Source organism: Echiichthys vipera (assembly GCF_963691815.1).
Source record: "Echiichthys vipera genome assembly, chromosome: 16".
In the NCBI taxonomy this organism is placed as follows: Eukaryota; Metazoa; Chordata; class Actinopteri; order Perciformes; family Trachinidae; genus Echiichthys; species Echiichthys vipera.
Window position 1 is genome coordinate 26,819,045 of NC_139841.1, and position 23,840 is coordinate 26,842,884.

The following is a 23,840-nucleotide window of genomic DNA, read 5'->3' on the forward strand; positions in this document are numbered from 1 at the left end:
ATATATTGTTTCTATATATAATAGAATATATTAGTTATTATTATTTTATGTATTATGTTATATATGTTTTGTGAATATAAGATATTATTTGAACCACACTCCAAAAAAACCTATAAAATAAGAAAAAAATGGAAATATAATAATAATAATATTTAATATATTATATTAGTTATTATTATGTTTATTATTATTCATGTTTTGTTAATTAAAGTTATTATTATTTATTGACATTATTATTATTGTTATCCTCAAAGCAATTTCAGTCAAAAAAAAAAAAAAAACCAGTCCAGTTGTTTTTGACTGAAATTGCTTTGAGGATAACGACGACCTGGACGAATGAGAACATTCACAGTATTATTATTGTTGTTATTATTAGTGTTATATTATTTTATTATTATTTTTTAAATTATTATTATTATTATTGTTATTATTATTTTTTTATTATTATTATTATTTATTTATTTTAATTATTATTATTGTTATAAAAAATGTTTTAATTATTATTATTATTATTGTTATTATTATTATTATTATTATTATTATGACTACAGACCAGTTGGCGGCGATAAAGCCAAAAAAAGTTTTTTGCCAACCGCCAAAAAAAACAGCGAAGAAGAAGAAGAAGAAAACAAAACGACGCTCGTGCATCAACCCTCATATTTTATCAACTTAAACTCAATTTTACCTTCATTAAACACAATTCTGCTTAAACTCAGACTAATTTAACAATTAAATTCACTCAAGACGAACTAATTACCTGCTCTCATTAACGCCAGGAGTCTCAGTTTCACCGATATTACATGAAAAAAACAAGCTAGCTTAGCTTAGCTTAGCTTCTGACGTAGCTGTGAAAAACAACAACAATGTCGGACGATTACGAGTTCAGCGAAGACACGAGCCTGATGAGGATGGAGGAGGACGGGGAGGCGAACAGCGACGACCCGATGTCCGCGGCCGGGGACTGCGGCCTGATGGGGGGCGAGGCCGAGGGCTCCCGGATAGACGCCAGTAAAAACGAGGAGGACGAGGGGTACGGGGACATTATTACACTTTATTTTAATTTGTTTTTTAGATTTTTTTATTTGATAGTGACTTTATTTTTGCCTTGTTAAATTTACATTGTATTTTATTTTGTTTTATTGTATTTTGTTTTGCAAATTCACTTTCACAATACATTCAAATAATAAAACACATATCTAATTTGATAGAAATTATTATTTAAAACATTTTATTTAGATTTATTTTAAGAATATTTAATTTGAAAGTGACTTTTTTTTGTCTTTTTTAAAATTACATTTTATTTCATTTTGTTTTTCTGTATTTTATTTAGTTTTATTTTATCTTCCAAATGCAAATCCACTCTCACAATACATCAAAATTGTGAAAAACACAACAATGAACACACTTTAAAATTAAAAATGTATCTAATCTGTTAGATATTATGATTTAAAACATCTAATTTTATTTTATTTAGTGTTATTTTTGAATTTAATTAATAATTTTGATAGTGACATTATTATGCTTTTTAAAATTTTATTTTAATGTAATTTAATTTTATTAATATTATTATTATACATTCAAAAGCAAATTCACTTGTCAAACACATTAAAATTGTGAAAAACACAACATGAACACACAATGATGTATCTAATTTGATAGACATTATTGTTGTTTAAAACATTTAATTTAGATTTATTTTTTTAGAATTTTTAATTGATAGGGACTTTATTTTATATTGTTAAATTTACATTTAATTTTATTATTTTATTTTATCTTTTAAATGAAAATTCCCTTTCACAATACATTAAAATCTTGAAAAACAATGAACACACATATGGACTTATCTAATTTGATAGACATTATTATTATTATTTAAAACATTTAATTTACTTTAATTTAGATTTTTTTTTTTAGAATTTTTAATTTGAAAGTGACATTATGCTTTTTTAAATCTTATTTGAATGTAATTTAATTTTTTTATATATTTTTTTATTTTATTTATTTTACTTTTCCTGATATTTCTTCTGTACTTTAACTTAATAAGTAACATTTGTAATCCAGGGCTTTTTACACGAAGTGAAGTATTTCTAGAATAATGATTAATAATGACAATAAATAACCTTTTGATACTTTTAACACGTTTTGCTGATAATACTTTTAATCCAGTAAGGTTTTGGTTGCAGGACTTTTACACATAGTGGAGTATTTTCACAGTTAACTTAATTTAATCGTCAATATGTTTAGTTATGTTTTCTTTAAATGTGCTGTTTTGTCAATAGGAAGATGTTTGTAGGAGGGCTCAGCTGGGACACGACTAAGAAGGACCTGAAAGATTACTTTTCCAAGTACGGGGAGGTCGTCGACTGCACTTTAAAACTGGACCCCATGACCGGCCGCTCAAGAGGCTTTGGCTTCGTGCTCTTCAAAGAACCGGAAAGTGTTGACAAGGTATTGTCCTGCTTCCACGTAGCACAGATTGTGTCATTGCTTTATTTTTGGGAATCTGTGCTGGTTTATGCTTATTTTTAGGCTTAGTTCAACGACTTACAGTAGAAAAATGCTTATTATCTGCTGATAACAGCCTTTTAAACAGCATTATTTGCTACTTTTCTCTGTTGTAGATCATCGTAAACTCACTATCCTTGAATTTAGTGCAAAATTAGCTATTTTAATACGTCTCCGCTGGGTCTATGAACTGGAATTGTAAACTTAAAACTAAACAATCACCTCCAAGAAGTTGTCGACTAACACTTAAAGGTTATATTGCTACGTGCACCCTTTTGTCAACTGATGATTTTGCTGTGAAGGTCGCCACACAGAAGGAACACAAACTCAACGGAAAGGTCATAGACCCCAAAAAAGCCAAGGCCATGAAGAGCAAGGAGCCCGTAAAGAAGATCTTTGTCGGCGGTCTCTCTCCAGACACTCCGGAAGAGAAAGTCAGAGAGTACTTTGGTGCCTTCGGAGAGGTACGTTTGCAGATTTACCTTTTCACTGGTGCCGTGGCTCGTTGAGAATCATATTTCTTTCTCTTTTTATCCATTTCATGAATTTCTTTCTAGTGTCTGCATGACTGTGAAGGCTCCTGACATCTAAAAGCACTAGTGAATCCAAAATCAACTTGCCCATAGTTTCTTTTTTTATAAATTAAACACTTCTCACATATTTTTGTACATGCTTACTGATTACGTTTACAGATAGAGTCAATTGAACTTCCCATGGAGAACAAAACAAACAAGAGGAGAGGCTTCTGCTTCATCACGTTCAAAGAGGAGGAACCAGTTAAAGGGATCATGGAGAAAAAGTACCACAACATCGGGCTAAGCAAGGTACCGTCATTGTGTTTGGCACATACACTTTTATATCTGATCACGGTGGAAATGAAACTTCATTTGTTCCTTTAGTGTGAAATAAAAGTGGCAATGTCCAAGGAGCAGTACCAGCAGCAGCAGTACTGGGGAGGCAGAGGTGGATACTCATCCAGGTCTCGAGGAAGAGGCGGTGGTGAGTGGAGAAAACTCTGCTGTGACGTGTGTGGAAACATGTGAATAATGCACATTTAAAGCCCCTCTGAAGAGAAAATTGTAGTCTTTTCTGAAAGGAGTCGTTCAACATTTTTGCTTATTTACTTCCTTGATGATAGTTAGATGAAAAGGTTGCTCAACCTCATGTCTGTACAGTAAATATGAAGTTAAAGCCAGCTTAGTTAGCCCGGCGCTACGCTAACATGCTCCCCAAAGGGCATTTGCAGAGCGCAGACTTGTACCAATGCGTCCCTATCTCACAGCAGGGGTGTTTATATAGAACATGCGTCACATTTGCATCCAGGCAAAGGCGGCAGTTTGACGTCCCGTGTGTGAAACCGAGACGTAACATTCCTCCTTTCCCAAAAGACGTCTTTCTGGGATCTGCGTAAACATGTGACATGAGGCACAAAGTTCGGCGTACAGTGACGTCCAACATCTGCCTGTGAAGAAGTTCGCCCTGTGTTTCTCTGCCGTGATCGTCGGCGTCTCGCAGGTTTCACAGGCTTTCCAGTCGCTCCTCACTGCGCTCCATATTTTGCCGTCTCTCGTTCCTGTAATCAGCTGTTTCCTGCTTTTAAAACTCCCGGCTGTGGGTCACACAACAGTTTACGTCATTGACACCTGTGCAGTCGATCCGCATCGACTCCATTTACATGGAATCAAGCTGCCAATAAGTGCAGGGTCCGAGCCGTCACATTAGGAGCTACATCAGGCCGGTATTATATCTGCGTGAATGTTTGAAATCGCGGACCAGGCCGCAACAAAAGCAGCCAAATTACCCTCTTACTGTCTCCCTCGAATTCACTAGTAGGAGGTTCCACTTTGACAGGCATTCCAATGAACGTTGCCTAGTTTGAGGTCCAAAAATTCAGACTTCCAACGGCACTTGAACGCAGCATTTCTCTCTCAATGCGCGTGTCGGAGGAGGAGGGAGCGTCAGAGGGCAGGCAGGGGGAGCCCCTGCTGCACCCTTCGACCAGGTGTCATGCACACAGGACAGTAGTTTTTCATTAATCCTGCTGACAAACAAACAAACAAACGGAGCCGTAAACATGATCTCTGCGGAGGTAATAAGCACTTCATCTTTGTGATTTCAGCGTGTCATTTAAATCCTGTTTGACTGCAGGCCCCAATCAGAACTGGAACCAGGGTTATGGCAACTACTGGAATCAAGGCTATGGGAATTATGGCAATTATGGTTACGGTAATCAAGGATATGGAGGATACGGTACCTACGATTACCCTGGTTACAACAACTATTACGGATACGGGGACTACAACGGTAAGTCAAACCCCCCGTAGAGCTTCACTTTCACGTCAACGTTCCCATTTATTTTGCTGTTCCTTTTGATGAAAACATCAGATTTCGTGCCACGCTTTTAGATCAGTCCGGCGGATACGGCAAGTCGCCACGGCGTGGCGGTCACACCAACAGTTACAAGCCGTATTAACAGAGGAGACTCGTCTTCCCAGTAGGTATGTAAAGACAAGAATACACCCTCTTGCTTTAAACTTAAACGTAGTTATATTTACTTTGCTGTTTGGTAACATTATGTATAATTTTCTTCTTGTAAATTTCTTTTTCTCAGCACCCTCACGTGCTTTACAGTAGTGGTAACATAGAGGCTACACTCTTGTGTCGATTATGTTAACAGCTGGCCTTCTGCTGCCTCTTTTGCACCTTCTTTTTTTTTTTTTAAACTGTAAAGTTAACAGGTAAAGTACTGCTACTACAGTAAAAAATGGATGCCAAAAGTTAAGGATGTGCAAGGAAACAGAAAAGGAAGTATGTTGTCTCCTAACTCTGACATACCTTGTTTGTACCTGCCAGCGGAGCTTCCTTGCAGGCCATGAGCTGACTCCCAGATACTCTCAGGGCCCGCTCAATGCGGACCGGGTACGAGAAGCATACGCTCTCGAACGCTGCCATTTGGTATGGTCTTACAACATCCTGTATCAGCATTTCTAAACTAAACAATATGGGACACGTCCAGCTTTGTCATCTTTCTTTCCATTTTTTAATTTCTTTGCAAGTGTTTGTAATGTAAAACGTAAACTATCTATACACATGTAATTGTCATTTTTTACAGGCCCTTACTCCCCCACAAGTAATGATTATTAATATGTAAAATTAACTATTTGCTTTTCAAAGGATACGTACAGCATTCTCTGGACTTTCCAGTTCCTAATGTTAATATATGCATTCCTAATCTTTACCTAAAGTGCTTGTTTCTTTATTTAGCTCTTGTAGCCACTAGTCCATGAGCTAAATCCTGCTGGGTATTCGGACGAGCTGTTGTTGGGGGGATGACGTGCTTTACCTCATGTACATGTACCTGCTCTGTTCTCTGTTACTGACAGCCATGGAAAAGACTCTCTTTTGTTAATTTCCCTGTAACAAAAATCTTCCTCTTATAATAACTCTTTTGTAAAACACCAAGAGGCGTTTCCAGACAATTTGCATGTAATGCTTTCTTTAAATGTGTATTTTTTATTGATTTTTTTGACCAATTGAAGGTTTTTTTTCTTCCATTTAGTTTTTTGACTCCTTCGATTTAGCGCACTTCAGGATTTCTAGCTTATGGACTAACTCCTAAATGTTAAAACCAAGTGTTCTCAGTTTGTTTTTGTTTGACATTGGACATTATAAACACGGGGGATTCCTGTTAATTGAAATAACTGAGCGGGTTTTTTCTTCATCTATATCTGATTTGTGTCCGTTTGTTCTCCGTAGGTGTCAGAGAGACGAGCGACAGCAGTGGGCTGGTGCGGCGTTGGCCGGAGACACGGCGGTATATCCGGCACAGGTCACTCGCTGATCGTAAGAGAATAACGAAGAGCACTTTGACCTACAGCACATTTCCTCTGTATTTACCCGAGTATTTGTTTCGTGTACCTTTTAAAGTTTTGGTGTTTTTTGCATTTTATTTAGATCGCTGCAACGTTTGAGCAGCTCGCGTTCCTCAAACCCCTCTTTTTTGTTTTTGTATTTAATGTTTTCAAACGCTTTTTGTGGATTGTTTCATTTATTACATAACTGAAAATGTTACTAGATTGGTTGGATCACACACACACACACACACACACACACACACACACACATACATATATATATATATCCAGTATTGTGGTAGCAAAGAATGCATTTACAATTTATCCTCTTCATCACCGTCATCAGTCATATGATACATATGTTATTATTACAGGGTCATAAACATATAGTGTGTGTGTGTGTATATACATACATATATATATATATATATATATTTATATAAACACACACAAGTGGACATGAAGAAATACAATAAAACAAAAGTAATGACTCATTCAGATTTGTGATCCTTTGTGAAATATGAATATGACGTCACATGTTGACTGTTGGAGTGTTAAAGGAGTATTTCAGCCAAGTTTCTAACAATTTAAATTCAGATGTTACAACAACAAAAACAAATAAATCATGTGCCTTTTTTTTGAATTTACATAAACATGTGTTTAAAGCTGAAATGATCCGACTCTCATGAGTGCAATTAAAATGCTCAATAAAAAGGTGAGCTGCTTCATCCGCCCGCCGTCGTCTTTGCTTTCAGTCCCGAGCTGGTGAAGGAGTGCACGTGTGGGGATTTCCTCTTCTTATATAACCTTTGTGGCAAAGAGGATGATGAGGATAACGATGATGAGCACAACCACGCCGATTATAATCATCATTTTGACGTTTTTCCACCAGTATTTCCTGGCGACCCGCGTGGATGTTCTTTGGAACGAATCGGCCTGAAAAAGAAACGTAGAGGAAATCTAATAAAACAGCAGGTATGGAAGAAGCTCCCACATCCTCTTATACACAGACAAGTAAATAACAAATGGACTTGTACTTATAAAGCGCCTTTCTAGTCTTCTGACTACTCAAGGCGCTTTCACAGTGTTTGTCACATTCACCCGTTCACACAGACATTCACACTGATGGCAGTGGACATCTACATAACATCTAATGTAACCATTCACACCACATTCACACACCCATGCACAGCACGAGGAGCAATTCGGGGTTCAGTGTCTCGCTCAAGGACACTTCGACATGTGGACCGGGGGAGGTGGGTATCGAACTGCCAATCTCTCGGTTGGAGGACGATCAGTCAGTAAAGGGGCGAATTAATGCATGTATGAGTAAAGTTATATGGAGCTTTTAGTGGCTCAGTTCAAGCTGAAAAGCTTCTCTGTTAGCCTCTAGTAGCATAACACACCTGTATTCCCAACCTAACTGTTGGCAGTCGAGTTGCATTGTGGGTAATGTAGGCACTTGAGTGGAAGAACTAAAATAGAGTTAGCTCCAGTGCCCTGTTTTTCTTTCCGATACCTGAACTTGTGATGCAGACTACCAGTGTCATACTAGTAAAAACTTTATAATACAGCCGTATTATAACTCAAAGTGAACTTACCCGACACTTAGAGCAGCATATTGTTGTAGGACTCAGTTCAGTCAATACTTAGTGGTTCTTACTGGTAATTAAGGTGTGATTTCGGCGCAAAATCATCCCACGGTCATTTTTAGCACTTGCATACATCAAATTAACCATTGAGATAGTTTTTTTTAACTATAAACGGAGAAATCCAGGATCCTCAGGAGGGGGTCTGGAGTCTCCCTTAGAGAGAGGGGGAGAAGTTCAGCATCCGTGAGGAACTCGGAGTAGAGCCGCTGCTCCTTTGTGTTGAAAGGAGCCAGTTGAGGTGGTTCAGGAGCATCTGGTAAGGATGAACCCTGGGCGCCTCCCTAGGGAGGTGTTCCAGGCACGTCCAGCTGGGAGGAGGCCTCGGGGAAGACCCAGGACCAGGTGGAGAGATTAGATCTCCACACTGGCCTGGGAACGCCTCAGGATCCCCCAGTTAGAGCTGGTTAATGTGGCCCGGGAAAGGGAAGTTTGGGGTCCCCTGCTGGAGCTGCTGCCCCCGAGACATGACCCCGGGAGAGGTTGAAGATGAGTTTACAGTAACATGCTTGAATTTGGATTATTCAAGAGAGCAGGAAGAGATGTAGACGCATACGTCCGCCTGCTGAACCTGAACGCAACAGGCCGTAATCCTGAGTGTCGGGTCAGCTGACTCTAAAAGTGTCTCGCCCAGGTATCAAACCGAAGTTAAGGGAGGCCAAAACCACCTTTTAACTTCTCTTCACACAAGTGTTCGTTTCATATTCTGCTTCCAAATAAATGATGAGACCATAGAATCCAATCTCCTGAAGTCGTAAAATGATAAAGCATTGGAACCTGTGCAGGAATCAAGGGAGTGTAACTGTTTTTACCACAGCGATAGGTAACATATTCCAAAATTAGGTTTTACAGCACAACTGTTGGACCCTTCTTTCCCAATTGGACTTTTAAGAACAAGCGTAAACGTCCGTAACACACGGTACCATCAGATACTCACAGACGCCTGCAGGTCGTCCGTTTTGCCGATGAGGTCGTCTAACCTGTCGCCCCTCTCCAGCACTTTGCTGATGTTGTCTTTCAGGATAACTTTGACCTCGTTCACCTGACCTTGCACCTGGTCCATTTTAGCAGATGAGCCGGAGGCCGGTGACTGAGGGCGCGGGTCAGCCTGAGAACAGACGATGGAATTCATCAGGAGAAATCTCAGCTAATGTATCATCATACAAACCAACGACCTCTTTAATGACTGAGCCTTATTCTAGGGCTGGGCCGATAATTAAAAACTTTATTAATATAACACTTAAAGAACTTGACCAGGCAAAAACAAAGATGGCAAAGTCAAAACAGGAAAAGTTATAGAACATTCAACAAGAAGCTGAACATTTTGTAGTTGTTTCGATTCTCGTTTTGCATCTTTGTGGTGGTTTTGCATCTTTTTTTAGTCATTTTGCATCTTTTTGTGGTGGTTTTGCATCTATTTTTAGTCATTTTGCATCTTTTTGTGCTGGTTTTGCATCTATTTTAAATCATTTTGCGTGTCTTTGTCGTCGTTTTGTGTCTATTTTCAGTCATTTAGCATCTTTTTGTGGTGGTTTTGCATCCATTTTTAGTCATTTTGCATCTTTTTGTGGTGGTTTAGCATCTTTTTTTAGTCATTTTGCATCTTTTTGTGGTGGTTTTGCATCTATTTTTAGTAATTTTGCATCTTTTTGTGCTGGTTTTGCATCTATTTTAGTCATTTTGCATCTTTTTGTGGTGGTTTTGCATCTATTTTTAGTCTTTCTGCATTATTTGTGGTGGTTTTGCATCTATTTTAATCTTTTTGTGGTGGTTTTGCATCTTTTTTTAGTCATTTTGCATCTCTTTGTGGTGGTTTTGCATCTATTTTTAGTCATTTTGCATCTTTTTGTGCTGGTTTTGCATCTATTTTTAGTAATTTTGCATCTTTTTGTGCTGGTTTTGCATCTATTTTTAGTCATTTTGCATCTTTTTGTGCTGGTTTTGCATCTATTTTTAGTCATTTTGCATCTTTTTGTGCTGGTTTTGCATCTATTTTTAGTCATTTTGCATCTTTTTGTGCTGGTTTTGCATCTATTTTTAGTAATTTAGCATCTTTTTGTGCTGGTTTTGCATCTATTTTTAGTCATTTTGCATCTTTTTGTGCTGGTTTTGCATCTATCTTTAGACATTTTACATTTCTTTTGTCCTTGTTTTGTTTCTCCCTGTGGTCATCCATTTTAAATCATTTTGCGTGTCTTTGTCGTCGTATTGAGTCTATTTTCAGTCATTTATCATTTCTTTGTGATCATTTTGTGTGTTTTTTAGCAACATGTAGTGAATCAGGCCCCTGCCTAAAATAGAGTCTTACTGCTGTAATCTGTGTAAACGAGATCTAGATCTATATCACAATGTAGCGTGTTTTCGTGTAGTTCAACAAATAAACATGCATTAATTACCGCTCTGGCCTGTACTCACTTCCTGTTACTGAGTTATCAGGAGAGAGATCTATCAGCTTTGAGTCAGTTTACAGAGACCTGAGTGTGACTGTCACACGGAAACCTCGAGCAAAAACCGCCTCAAATCAAAGTGAGACAAACAGACAGCGTAGAGAACGAATTTAGGTCATATATACGTGTCAAACAATCAAAAATACAAACAATATACGACTGAACTAAAGCTGACCTGTATAAGAAAGCAGCACTCACCATAGCAGCTCTGTTTCTGAGTCACACACACACACACACACACACACACACAATAAAAGCCTCCACAAAGTCCTGTTATCCAGTCCTGCCAGTATACCAAACAAACAGGAGATCCGTGCTGCTTGAGTCTACAGTGGGAGCTGAACAAATGTCTGCTGAAGGTTGCACCTCTCCCCTGTCACTCATTAACTACCTGCTGCCTCAATCAAAGTGTCATTGGCTCATCGGGAGCCAGTCGGCGTCAGCACGAGGAACTCCTCAACATGCATTCACTCTCCATTTCCTGCTTTCCTACACGTTCACTGATGTTTTTAAAGTCATCTCAGACGATTAAAGGAACTCATTTCAGTTTAAAACATCTGTTCTTCTCGTGTGTGTTTACGTACCATCAGCTGTCAGAGCGACGGGCCGGCGTTGAGCTGATGTGTCCGGGCAAAAGGGCTTCGTTTTCAGCAGAGAGATTATTTGCAAGGCAGTAAAAGGGGGTGAAGTCACACGGTTGCTTCACTTCATTTCCTCATCCTGTGTTGAGCAGCTTGTTGTTTCAGCAGCGCAGCAGCCACTCACAGACAGTTTGTGTATGCAAATGGGCTTCATGCCGCTCTGAAGCACCAGTTTAACCCTCCTGTTCCCCTCAGAATTTACTAACATCATTTATCCTCGGGGTCAATTTCACCCCAGCAATTTAGAAACATCCAGAAAATGAACTTAAGTTTTAACTTCAGGTTTGATATGTGCACTTGTCGACCACCTAAATAGCATTTTAAATTAAACACGGCGCCCCAAACACGTTCTTTATCATCCAGAAAACCTCCAGATGACCAACAGTGTAATGGGAAAATAAAACACCTTACCCATTGATCTAAACCTGGATCGAGGGCTATTTGTTTTTGTGTGTTTAAAGTTCATTTCATCTCATCTCATCTTCAGCCTCTTATCCGGGGTCGGGTCGCGGGGGCAGCAGCTTTAGCAGGGGACCCCAAACTTCCCTTTCCCGGGCCACATTAACCAGCTCTAACTGGGGGATCCTGAGGCGTTCCCAGGCCAGTGTGGAGATCTAATCTCTTCACCTGGTCCTGGGTCTTCCCCGAGGCCTCCTCCCAGCTGGACGTGCCTGGAACACCTCCCTAGGGAGGCGCCCAGGGTTCATCCTTACCAGATGATCCTGAACCACCTCAACTGGCTCCTTTCAACGCAAAGGAGCAGCGGCTCTACTCCGAGTTCCTCACGGATGCTGAACTTCTCACCCTATTTTTAAGGGAGACTCCAGCCCCCCTCCTGAGGAAACCCATTTCGGCCGCTTGTACTCGCGACCTCGTTCTTTCGGTCATGACCCAGCTTTCATGACCACAGGTGAGGGTAGGAACGAAGATTGACCGGTAGATCCAGAGCTTTGTCTACCAGTTCAATCCTGAACCACCTCAACTGGCTCCTTTCAACTCAAAGGAGCAGCGGCTCTACTCCGAGTTCCTCACGGATGCTGAACTTCTCCCCCTCTCTCTAAGGGAGACTCCAGACCCCCTCCTGACACGCCTCCTCACACGCTTGTACCCGCGACCTGGTTCTTTGGGTCCTGACCCAGCTTTCAGGACCACAGGTGAGGGTAGGAACCAGGACTGAGGGTAGATCCAGAGCTTTGTCTTCCTCAGCTCTCTTTTGGTCACAACGGTGCGGTAGAGCGACTGCAGCTCCGCCCCCGCTGCTCCGATTCTCCGGCCAAACTCACGCTCCATCGTCCCCTCACTCGTGAACAAGATCCAGAGGTACTTGAACTCCTTCACTTGGGGTCAGGACTCATTCCCTAACTGGAGTAACAATCCACCGGTTTCCTGCTAAGAGCCATGGCCTCAGATTTAGAGGATCAGCATGTTTCATTAGCTGATTTTAATTACGTTTTGTGTAAAATATATAATAAAAAATATAATAATCTGAATCTGCAAAGTAACAAGAGGTGAAAATACAGCGTTTGCCTCTGAAATGTAGTGAAGTAGAATCAAAAAGTGTCATAAAATGAAAACCCTATAAGCACGAGTACAATTGTACTTACAGTACTTGATTAAATGTACTTACAAGTCAAGAGATTACCTCATCTCTATACTGTATCAGTCATAAATCCATATATATGTATAATCAATCTCAAGCTGGTGAAGAAATGCACTGATAACACTTTGTTCGTCCTACCCTGATAAACAGGATCTGGCCACGACTCGTTGCTGCACTTAAACACTAAAGGAACATGTGCAGGCGTCTGTTCGTTTGGAGTCAAATACAAACACATGCATTCATCTGAAATGCACCTTTAAAGATCAAGATCACTGGTAACTGGTAAACTGTGCAGCGTGCAACGTGGCTGTTCCTCATAAAGTATAATAATAATGGACTTTGTTCGGTTTCAGATAAGACGATATCAAATAATCTGGAAAACTATGCACTGTTGTAGAGGTTACATACGAGGGATGGGCACGACTGCATGATCACATATATATATTATTTATTATTATATATTTCATAATACTGGCCCTGCACTTTATGAAGATTATGGGCCACGCAGGTGTTTACTCGGCTCTGTGTGAAGCTGTTTCTGTGTACAGGATAACATCAACACCCTCTTTTATATTGTAGTTGTTTTCTTACCCCCAATATAACGTAACACAACAACAACACCACAAATGATGCTGTTTGTTTACATCTTTTTTGTAATTTATTTCTGTATTTTTTACTATTTATTTCTGTATTTTTTTTTTATCTTACATTAATAATTTATTCGAACGGTTAAACCTTCAATTTTAATTTAACATGAATTCTTTTTTAAAATTTATTTTTCTATTATTTATGTACTTATTCTATTTAATATGATATATTCACGTATGTATTTATTTTTAATTATTTATTTATGTATTTTTTATTTCATATAATTAATTGAATTGAATGGTTACATGTTCAAATGTATTTAACATAAATTATTTTATATTTATTTATTTTACTATTATTTATGTACTCATTTTATTTGTATTTCTTTTTTCTTACATTATTAATTTTACATGATTATTATTATTTTACTATTATTCATGTACTCATTTTATTTGTATTTATTTTTCTTAAATTATTAATTTTAAATTATTATTATTTTACCATTATTTATGTACTCATTTATTTGTATTTATCTTTCTTCTATTATTAATTTTAAAGTATTAATTTAATGTAACCGTTGAGCTTCACCTGACGTGTTGCGTCATAACAGCGCCATCTTGAGGCTGCCCGTAAACCGCCTGACGGAATTCCACTTTAAATAAATCCCTCCTTCGTCTCACACAGCTTTTTACAGAAATACCAACAATTAAATAATAATAAGAACTTAAATACATTTATTTAGTAGCCTTTAAATATTTTATTTAACCGTAAAATCGGTTGTTTCCCCGTTAACCCTAAACCCGCCTGTCTTAAATCGACTTTACAACCAGTTAATCCAGCAGTTCAGTTAATTATTATTTTTTATAATCAGTGTCGGCGAACATCACAAGTGGCTTTAACTTAAAGTGCACCCACCGGTGAAGTTAATTTTATTATATTCAACTTTTCCAGCACCGACCTACGAGCTGAAGATGAACCCGAGCGGAGGAGCCCGCAGCGGGAAGACTTTCCTGTTCACGTCCGAGTCTGTTGGAGAAGGACACTCCGGTACTGTACTCCTGTGTAACTCTGTGTGTATTTACATTAAAAAAGTACTTTAAAGTATCAAAAGTAGAAAAACTAACTCAGCCGAATCCATCATTTTACATTGTGTTAGCTTATTATGGAATATTAAGTTATTCTGTTTTTTATTAATAGCGAAAGAATGCAAGAGAAAGTTAAATTAGTACATTTTAACATGGGGGTTCGTCAACGTGGAGCCAGTTTGAGATACTTGCATACAATAAATCACATTTTATAACATAAATACATACATACTTGTATAAATGAACTAAATCAATACATTAGAAAGTAAATGCATGAATAAAATAATGTAAATTAACCTCAAATCTACCTTAAATGTGGTAACAAATACAGGCTAAAGTATACTTAAGTACAAGTATCAGTACCACTATCTAAAAAACTCTTCATTATAAGTAAAAGTCCTGCAAGTATCAGCATAAACGTATACATAAAGTACCAAAAAGTTATTATATTATGCAGTCTGGCCCATTTTAGAATAATGTACAGTACATTATATTGCTTTAAAGCTACTGCAGCCCCAAAGTGTGTATTTCAACATTTACATGTTATGAATTTTGGACGAGGTAAATCTATTTTATGTCTAAATCTCGTCTGATTTCATGTTTTCGACAGAATTCTGCTGCCAAGCAAATTAAACACCGTAAAAAGTTTATATTTCATGGTGACGTGAAGTTGGGAACGAGCAAAAAGGCCTTTTTTTTCAGTGTTCCTTGTTGGTTTATTAAGGTTTTACATCATTTATGTTCACATTTCAATCATAATAACTATTCTCAGTGGTATAAATAGTGGTAATACCACACTAGAAATACTCAACTACAAGTAAAAGTCCTGCGTTTAAATAAAAGCACCAAAGTATCAGCATCAAAATGAACTTTACCTCCTCCGTAAAGTGTCCTGAGATAACTTTTGTTATGATTTGGCTCTGTAAATAAAATTGAATTGAACTTAAAGTGAAAAAAGTCAAAGTACACATTATGCAGAATTGCCCATTTCTTAATATTAATGTATCAGTTTATAATTATTGATAGATGAACGTTTAAACAGGACTTTAGTGTTGCAGCTGGTAAAGGTGAAGCTCATTGCATTTACTTTATAAACTACTGTGAAGCTTAATCTACAACAGTATCACCTCTTTTATCTGTTGATTATATTTTGTTTTTGTAGTAAAGTAAAGAAACAAGTGCAGCACTTGAGTAGATGTACTTAGTTACTTTACATCACTGTGTCTTCTACAGATACTTTGCATGCAAGGCACTGATAACGTCCGCGCTGCAGTAGGAAGGAAACTGGCTTTAATGGTCTTTTATCTCAATCACACCACAGCGTCGCTTTATTATGACCCTAACTCAGCGCTAAACATTACAAGTAACTGCATAAACATATACATAAAGTACAAAAAGTTATTCATTATGCAGTCTGGCCTATTTTAGAATAATGTACAGTTTATTACATGGCTTAAATGTTGCAGCTGGTACAACCCCCAACTGCTCGGGGCGCCGGTCACTGTCAGCCCCCTCGCTCTAACATCTCTCCTTTAATTGCATGTATATAGGTCCTGTTTGTGCATGTGTGTGTATTTCAGGCCTGTGTGTGTATTTCAGGCCTGTGTGTGTAAAATGAAAACATAGAGTGAAAATTTTATTTCCCCATTGCGGGACGAATAAAGGAATTCTTCTTCTTCTTCTTCTTCTTCTAGAGGTGGTGCTAATTTGATTTACTCTATATACTTCTGGGAAGCTTAATCTATAATAACACATCATGAAGTATGAGCTGATTATTCAGGGGGCACCTCAAACTTGTACCTAAGTAGATAGTAACGTAATGAAATCAAAAGAAATTAAGTTTATATCAATAAATACTGAAATCAGCTGAAAGAAATACCTGCTATAAGTGTTTTTTATGTTATTTCCCCCCCATATTTATTAAACTACCGAACCTCCAGACTCACTAAAGATTATTTTATCTGCTACTAATTTGTATTTAGGGGACCTTTAGACATAAATCTGTGTATTCAGACACATTAAACGTGTAGTTCTTTATCTTTTGCATGTCTGACTTTGTGTTTGCAGATAAAATGTGCGATCAGATCAGTGATGCGGTGCTGGATGCATATCTGAGTCAGGACCCTGACTCTAAAGTGGCCTGTGGTGAGTTTTTATGCTTTTTAATCAGCTCTGCTGCTCTTTTGTCTTATAGTGGATTAAAAAACACATTTATTTGCATTTTATTTTGCTGATTTTTGGGAAAACGCCCTAAACACTTGTATGCAAACTTGTCTGGTGTCTCGGCAAACAGTGTATGATCCAGGATCTTTCACCCCGGACGACGTTTGTAAGTTTTGCGTGGAGCGTAGGTCGTTAAAAGTAAATGGAGGGTTTGTCTTTGTACACACAGGAGTACATAGAATCTTTCATTTAGTTTGTTTACTCTCCTCTTAATCATAATTGGTCTGAGTTAAACTGTAAAGCAACATGAGAGTGCTCTGCGGACCAACGCAAATCTACACTACAATGACAGCAAACATGGAAACAGTACAGCTGATAACACTGGCTTGAATCTGAAGTCAAAGGTATTTTCATAAGTAATAATTAAACCGCAGATTACTTCAGATTGGCTCAGTGTTTGGCCTTTGGATCAAGGTTCAGAACATTATCTCGTGGCTCATTAAATCCATTTATCTCACTTTGAAACATCTATTAAATCAAGTTTACCACAGAAATCCACCTTCTGCTCTCTTCTTGTGACTCGTTCGGGTTTATCTCTCACTCATCTTTGACCTCTTATCGTCGGGTCTCGGGGGCAGCAGCTCCAGCAGGGGACCCCAAACTTCCCTTTCCCGGGCCACATTAACCAGCTCTAATTGGGGGATCCTGAGGCGTTCCCAGGCCAGTGTGGAGATCTAATCTCTCCACCTGGTCCTGGGTCTTCCCCGAGGCCTCCTCCCAGCTGGACGTGCCTGGAACACCTCCCTAGGGAGGCGCCCAGGGTTCATCCTTACCAGATGATCCTGAACCACCTCAACTGGCTCCTTTCAACGCAAAGGAGCAGCGGCTCTACTCCGAGTTCCTCACGGATGCTGAACTTCTCCCCCTCTCTCTAAGGGAGACTCCAGACCCCCTCCTGAGGAAACACATTTCAGACGCTTGTACCCCGACCTGGTTCTTTGGGTCATGACCCAGCTTTCATGACCACAGGTGAGGGTAGGAACCAGGACTGAGCGGTAGATCCAGAGCTTTGTCTTCCTCAGCTCTCTATTCGTCACAACGGTGCGGTAGAGCGACTGCAGCTCCGCCCCCGCTGCTCTGATTCTCCGGCCAAACTCACGCTCCATCGTCCCCTCACTCGTGAACATGATCCAGAGGGACTTGAACTCCTTCACTTGGGGTTCAGAAATGTATAATTACGCAACACGTTCAGTAAAAACATAACCTTTTGTTGCAGAGTGTGTGGCGAAGACGGGTATGATCTTGCTGGTTGGAGAGGTGACGTCTAAAGCCATCGTGGATCTCCAGGCAGTGGTCCGAAACACCGTGAAGGAGATCGGCTACGATGGCTCTTCAAAAGGTGCGGTTCTTATCCGGTAACTTCACAAAGTTTGTGCATTTTGCTGTGATTTTAAGTTCCAACTGCGTTCTGCAGGTTTTGACTATAAGACCTGCAACGTGCTGGTGGCCCTGGAGCCGCAGTGTGTGGAGATCTCCGACTGTGTGTTCGAAGGCAGGGATCAGGAGGACATCGGTGCAGGAGACCAGGTTCAGTATCTGTTATACTTTATCAAACTACGACATGGATGTAGGATTGTTTGTGTTTTATAGAAATGCTAAAGGAGCCTTGGTACAGTTGCAAAACAATCATGTGACTACGAGGCTGTATTTGGGCACAGCAGTGGGTTCAGCTTCATGCTAACATGTTGATGATTATTCATTCATTCATTCATCTTCAACCACTTATCCCGGGGTCGGGGTCACGGGGGCTGGAGCCGATCCCAGCTGACATCGGGCGTGAGGCGGGGTCCACCCTGGACAGGACGCCAGTCTATCACAGGACACATAGAGACGAACAGAGACAGACAACCATTCACACCTACGGGTGATTTAGAGTCATCAATGAACCGAACACCTGCACGTCTTTGGACTGTGGGAGGAAACCGGAGAACCCGGAGAAAACCCACGCAGACACGGGGACAACATGCAAACTCCACACAGAAGGACCTAGCTCACCACTACACCACCGTGTAGCCCCATTTTGATGATTAGGCAAACACAGACCACTCCACATTCTTTACAACTCACTGATATCACCATATTTGAGTTACTGTGCAGAGATTTTGGGGCAATACTTATAAATCTACACTACAACCTGCACTGTCGATTCTACAAAAAAGAGCACAGGATAATTCATAACACTGGGTACAGAGAAGACACTAACCCCTTATTCTCAAAATCAAAAATACTGAAACTCACTGATCTGGTCAGTTTCCAAACAGCACAAATCCTGTTTAGAGCAACAAACAACTCGTTACCAGAGAGAAGGGCGTTATAATCTGAGGGGGGGGGACTGAATCTAAAAGATCCTTACGCACGCTCGACTTTAAAAGCCTTTTGCATTTCAATATGTGGAGTGAAACTGTGGATAAGACGAGCGGAGGAGCTCAGACGACGTCCAACCATGAGCGAAGTCAAACAACGGTACAAACGGACGGTGTTTACGAGGTGCAGGGAAGAAGAGGGGCGTCACAAACACCATGGTTCTCACAGTTTATCATACTTGTCATTTTTTTATTTATACACAAGCGGTTATTGTGTTGTTTGTTGGTGATTGTTTTTTTTGTTGAGCGTATTAAAAAAAACAGAATACACAGGAGGTAAGAAAACCTATAGTACTGGGTACTAAGTGGAGAAGGTGCAGGAGTAATAAGCTAATGCTTCTTCCTGCTCCTTTACAAACATACAAAGGGGTTTTAACGACTAGTGCTTCAAGTGTAATTTATTTTTTTTCACTAAAACTTGACTAAAACAAAATTTTCTGTGACTAAATTCATCATGTCAGAGTCTGATCTCTCTGTGCCTGATAAAGTGCAGTGCAGTGCCGTATTAGGAGTCTTTAAAACGCTGACATTTCATTATTTTTGGTCGTAAACCAAAGTATCGGACAAAGGAAAACTTTAATCTGACGGACTGACACACACACAAATGTCCGAATCAAATGTCACGACCGTCCATCCAGTAGCTGCTGTGACATTTCTCTCATCTCCTCAGGGTCTGATGTTTGGCTACGCCACGGATGAGACCGACGAGTGCATGCCCTTAACCATCGTCCTGGCTCACAAGCTCAACCACAGGATGAAGGAGCTGTCACGCAACGGAGAGTGTCCTTGGATTCTCCCCGACTCCAAATCACAGGTGAGCGCGCCGCCTTAAAAGCCTACAGAGGGGCGCACTGGTGGAGTAAAGGGTCAAAGGTCAGGGAATCTTTATCGTCCCACTGTTCACATAAAAAAACAACATGGACACAATGAAATACAGAAGTAGAGCAGGGACGTGGGGAATTCACATGAAGTACAAATGTGCAAACACTGTTTAAGGCAGCAGTAGTGTTTGTGTCTGTAATTAGAAACTGTGACGAGGTTTATGCGTCAATTACCTTTTTTCTTAAGACTTAAGACGAGACGATGAAACTAAAACTAAACTAAAATAGTTAATTTTCTGTGACTAGAAGAAGAAGAATTCCTTAATTAGTCCCACAACGGGGAAATTCAATTTTCACTCTAATATTGTTATTCATGTTACAGACACACACACACACACACACACACACAGGACCAATAAACATGCAATTAATGGAGAGATGTTAGAGCGAGGGGGCTGCCAGTGACCGGCGCCCCGAGCAGTTGGGGGTTCAGTGCCCAGGAGATGAACTGGCATCTCTCCAGCTACCAGTCCACGCTCCATTCATGGTCCACACAGGGACTCGAACCAGCAACCCTCCGGTTCCCAGCAGAGTCACCTATGGACTGAGCTACTGCCGCCCCAAATTCTTCTTCTTCTTCTTCTTCTTCTTCTTCTTCTTCTTCTTCTTCTTCTTCTTCTTCTTCTTCTTCTTCTTCTTCTTCTTCTTCTTCTTCTTCTTCTTCTTCTTCTTCTTCTTCTTCTTCTTCTTCTTCTTCTTCTTCTTCTTCTTCTTCTTCTTCTTCTTCTTCTTCTTCTTCTTCTTCTTCTTCTTCTTCTTCTTCTCCTCCTCCTCCTCCTCCTCCTCCTCCTCCTCCTCCTCCCCTCCTCCTCCTCCTCCTCACTGGGACCCTTTGTGCTCCAAGTCTCAACGACCGACGTCTCTCCCACAGGTCACCGTGGAGTACAGAGACACCACGGGCGCCATGGAGCCGCTGCGCGTTCACACCGTGGTCATCTCGGTGCAGCACAGCCCGGACATCACCCTGGAAGAGATCAGACGCAGCCTGATGGAGAAGGTGGTGAAGGTCATCATCCCCGCCAGGTACTTGGACGATGAGACCATCTACCATCTACTGCCGAGCGGGAAATTCCTTGTGGGCGGCCCGCAGGTGAGTGAACGCGAACACCGAAGGATATTTAATTTAAAACAGGATGAACCGATGTGTGAGGCTGACGTGTATTGTGTCATTAGAGCGACGCAGGACTCACAGGGCGCAAAATCATAGTGGACACATACGGAGGATGGGGTGGGCACGGAGGAGGGGCCTTCTCCGGGAAGGACTACTCCAAAGTGGATCGGTCCGGAGCGTACGCGGCGCGCTGGGTCGCCAAGTCCTTGGTGAAGGCCGGACTGTGCAGGAGAGCCCTGGTTCAGGTGAGGCGCTGCTTATGTCACGTACTCACTCTTTGTGTGTTAATAATCATAATAACACTGTGGCTGTTGTGTGTCTTTGTACTCATTTATGCATTTTACAGCAATTCTTACCTTTCGTGCACGTCTCACAGATCTGAGGAAAGCTACTGTCATTTAACGGCTTTCCTAGAAGTGATGGTAAAAGGTTCAAAGGCTATTGTTTGAACACAGAAATTATTTATTATTATTATTATTATTTCGTAATTTGATAAAAGGGCGTTACGTCAGACTCAAACACCAGAAAGGGCCCGACCACTGTGGGATTTAAGAGGCTGATACTGAACTCTTGAGTTGATGAAAATGGACCTTTTGTTATATGATTTATGCACTGATAAGGACCCCAGGAGGCTGCGCTCATAAATAAATAACTTTAATAAAGAATGTTTAACATTATAATACAATAGATAGATGGATAGATAGATAGATGGATGGATGGATAGATAGATAGATAGATAGATAGATAGATAGATAGATAGATAGATAGATAGATAGATAGATAGATAGATAGATAGATAGATAGATAGATAGATAGATAGATAGATAGATAGATAGATAGATAGATAGATAGATAGATAGATGGATGGATGGATGGATAGATGGATAGATGGATAGATGGATAGATGGATGGATAGATAGATAGATAGATAGATAGATAGATGGATAGATAGATGGACGGATAGATGGATAGATGGACGGATAGATAGATAGATAGATGGATAGATAGATAGATAGATAGATAGATAGATAGATAGATAGATAGATAGATAGATAGATAGATAGATAGATAGATAACTAACTTTATTTGTCCCAGAGGGGAAATGAGGTCATCGTAGCAGCGGTACAAAACAAACAGAAATACAAAATATAAACTACACTAAGAACAGAATCACAATTTAAAACACTATATTACAATATACAATAAGATGCTTCGCAGTTCCAGATAAAAAAACAATATTAAATATTGAATACTGGGCAAAAGAAGTGGATTTTAAGGTGCAAGATAAAGAAAGAAAGGTATTTTAATCAATAGATTAATGTAATATATATATATATGTACTGTATCACGTTGTTAACCAATTGTAGGTATGAACACAAAGAAATGAGACTAAATAGCTAAATAAACATCCTCATGTTCAGTATCAGTCAATTGCTGACTGCTTAAATGTTGTTTATATAAAGAATTAATATAAATAAATAGTTATAGGACGCACAGATATGTTCAGGTGCTGAGTCTTAATATTGCACCCGGGTTTAAACTGTCAATAAACTGATGATATTTTAGTCTTTTTCATCACAGAAAATGTACTTTTTTTATTCAGACGGAATAAAACGACTGGTCACTATTATTTATTATTATTTATTATTAGAATTATTTTACATTTAAGTGCCACAGTGTACTCTGGTGGGTCTTGTTACTGCTTCGTCTGTAGCACAGTCCTGTACGTGTGATGTTTGAGTCCTGTCTGTATGAACGGGATTCTTGTTGCTCGAACAGCGAATCCAACAAAAACCCTTTGATTCTTATGATGAGATGAAGTTCCCAGACGATGGAGGTGTTGTCTGTTCTGCTCCGTTAGATCTCGTACGCCATCGGCGTGAGCCACCCGCTCTCCGTCTCTGTGTTCCACTACGGCTCGTCGAGCAGGGACGAAGACGAGCTGCTGCGGATCGTCCAGAAGAACTTCGACCTGAGGCCCGGGGTCATCGTGAAGTAAGCGCAGCGTCTCATCACATTCGTTTGTTGTGTGTCTGTAAATAATACATAACGGCGTAATCTTCTTCTACAGAGAGCTGGGTTTAAAGCGGCCCATTTACCGAGCCACCGCCTGCTACGGGCACTTCGGCAGAGAGGAGTTCCCCTGGGAAAAACCCAAGCCTCTGGTGTTTTGAGTTTTGCGGAGGGGGGTCGATCACATTCCAGTCACTCCGCGGAACAAATCAAGAGTCACAGAATCCACACATCTACATAAACACGACCGTGCCACTGACCTGAAGCTGTAGACGCACAGTCCACGCCCGTGTGTGACGAATGCGTTTTTTATTTCCTGTTTTTTTTAAAAATCATGATTGAGGAACTTTACCGCACAACAAACTGTATCTGTGTTAAAAAGATATTATGCAATAAATGTGAATCTTTTAGTGTCTCGGAGGAAATGTCAGATACTGTGAGGTTTATTAAAACAAACATGCTTTTTGTTCATTTGTAATAAATAATATTTGGGGATTAAAAAGCTGCTGACGTGCTTTTTTCAATGATTAGTAACTAATAAAACTTACTCACTGTACTTAAATATAATTATGAGGTAACGTGCTTTAGTGTTTCCATTTCATGCTGCTTTATATTTGTACTCCACTGCATTTGTTTGATAACTGCAGTCAGATTATTAATGCAGGATATGAAACTTATACATGCAAACTGTTTGTATTAGTGTATAAAGTAAGTGGAATCTCCTTTACCAGCTGCACATTAAAGGGATCATCACATTAATACATCAATAATTATCATATAATTATATAATAATGGGCCGTTCTGCAGTATTTCTATCTTTACTTCTTCTACCACTAATTATATATAATAAATCTCAGGTGATTGTGATGAGTTATTATAG

At 39.6% G+C, this 23,840-nt stretch overlaps 3 protein-coding genes across 7 annotated transcripts; 2 read left to right on the top strand and 1 right to left on the bottom strand.

The window, feature by feature from the left end:
* Positions 1-612: 612 nt before the first annotated feature.
* On the top strand, positions 613-6,396 carry hnrnpd (heterogeneous nuclear ribonucleoprotein D). Of its 3 annotated transcripts, none has more exons than XM_083930298.1 (8): positions 613-1,030; positions 2,280-2,448; positions 2,808-2,969; positions 3,198-3,329; positions 3,405-3,504; positions 4,654-4,809; positions 4,911-5,003; positions 6,262-6,396. In XM_083930298.1, exons 1-7 carry the CDS (start codon positions 864-866, stop codon positions 4,976-4,978), a joined length of 954 nt encoding a protein of 317 aa, XP_083786424.1. In that variant the 5' UTR covers positions 613-863; the 3' UTR covers positions 4,979-5,003; positions 6,262-6,396. The 3 variants fall into 3 exon arrangements, with proteins under 3 accessions (XP_083786424.1, XP_083786423.1, XP_083786425.1); XM_083930297.1 differs by lacking the exon at positions 6,262-6,396 and adding an exon at positions 5,359-5,456; XM_083930299.1 differs by lacking the exon at positions 6,262-6,396 and having other exon boundaries at positions 4,891-5,003.
* Positions 6,291-23,409, top strand: mat2al (methionine adenosyltransferase II, alpha-like). 2 transcript variants are annotated; one of them, XM_083930295.1, is made up of 11 exons: positions 6,291-6,348; positions 7,252-7,334; positions 14,236-14,331; positions 16,437-16,514; positions 17,809-17,931; positions 18,007-18,119; positions 19,626-19,769; positions 20,708-20,926; positions 21,010-21,192; positions 22,809-22,942; positions 23,019-23,409. In XM_083930295.1, exons 3-11 carry the CDS (start codon positions 14,256-14,258, stop codon positions 23,119-23,121), a joined length of 1,173 nt encoding a protein of 390 aa, XP_083786421.1. In that variant the 5' UTR covers positions 6,291-6,348; positions 7,252-7,334; positions 14,236-14,255; the 3' UTR covers positions 23,122-23,409. The 2 variants fall into 2 exon arrangements, with proteins under 2 accessions (XP_083786421.1, XP_083786422.1); XM_083930296.1 differs by lacking the exons at positions 6,291-6,348; positions 7,252-7,334 and having other exon boundaries at positions 14,173-14,331.
* Positions 7,148-11,156, bottom strand: LOC310959085 (vesicle-associated membrane protein 8). Of its 2 annotated transcripts, none has more exons than XM_083930300.1 (3): positions 11,040-11,156; positions 8,946-9,116; positions 7,148-7,295 (listed from the first exon to the last, which is right to left on the bottom strand). In XM_083930300.1, the coding sequence occupies exons 1-3, from the start codon at positions 11,040-11,042 to the stop codon at positions 7,158-7,160; spliced, it is 312 nt and encodes a 103-aa protein (XP_083786426.1). In that variant the 5' UTR covers positions 11,043-11,156; the 3' UTR covers positions 7,148-7,157. The 2 variants fall into 2 exon arrangements, with proteins under 2 accessions (XP_083786426.1, XP_083786427.1); XM_083930301.1 differs by lacking the exon at positions 11,040-11,156 and adding an exon at positions 10,654-10,667.
* Positions 23,410-23,840: the final 431 nt, after the last annotated feature.

What these genes read in the sequence shown, in the direction of transcription:
- hnrnpd (XM_083930298.1), top strand. Translation starts at nt 864, where the DNA reads ATGTCGGACGATTACGAGTTCAGCGAAGACACGAGCCTGATGAGGATG. An exon ending in AAAAACGAGGAGGACGAGGG is followed by an intron (nt 1,031 to 2,279) that starts GTACGGGGACAT and finishes TTTTGTCAATAG; the next exon opens with GAAGATGTTTGTAGGAGGGC. An exon ending in GTCTCGAGGAAGAGGCGGTG is followed by an intron (nt 3,505 to 4,653) that starts GTGAGTGGAGAA and finishes GTTTGACTGCAG; the next exon opens with GCCCCAATCAGAACTGGAAC.
- LOC310959085 (XM_083930300.1), bottom strand. An exon ending in CGGACGACCTGCAGGCGTCT is followed by an intron (nt 7,296 to 8,945) that starts GTGAGTATCTGA and finishes TTTCTTTTTCAG; the next exon opens with GCCGATTCGTTCCAAAGAAC.
- mat2al (XM_083930295.1), top strand. Translation starts at nt 14,256, where the DNA reads ATGAACCCGAGCGGAGGAGCCCGCAGCGGGAAGACTTTCCTGTTCACG. An exon ending in TCCCCGACTCCAAATCACAG is followed by an intron (nt 19,770 to 20,707) that starts GTGAGCGCGCCG and finishes TCTCTCCCACAG; the next exon opens with GTCACCGTGGAGTACAGAGA. An exon ending in GCAGGAGAGCCCTGGTTCAG is followed by an intron (nt 21,193 to 22,808) that starts GTGAGGCGCTGC and finishes CTGCTCCGTTAG; the next exon opens with ATCTCGTACGCCATCGGCGT.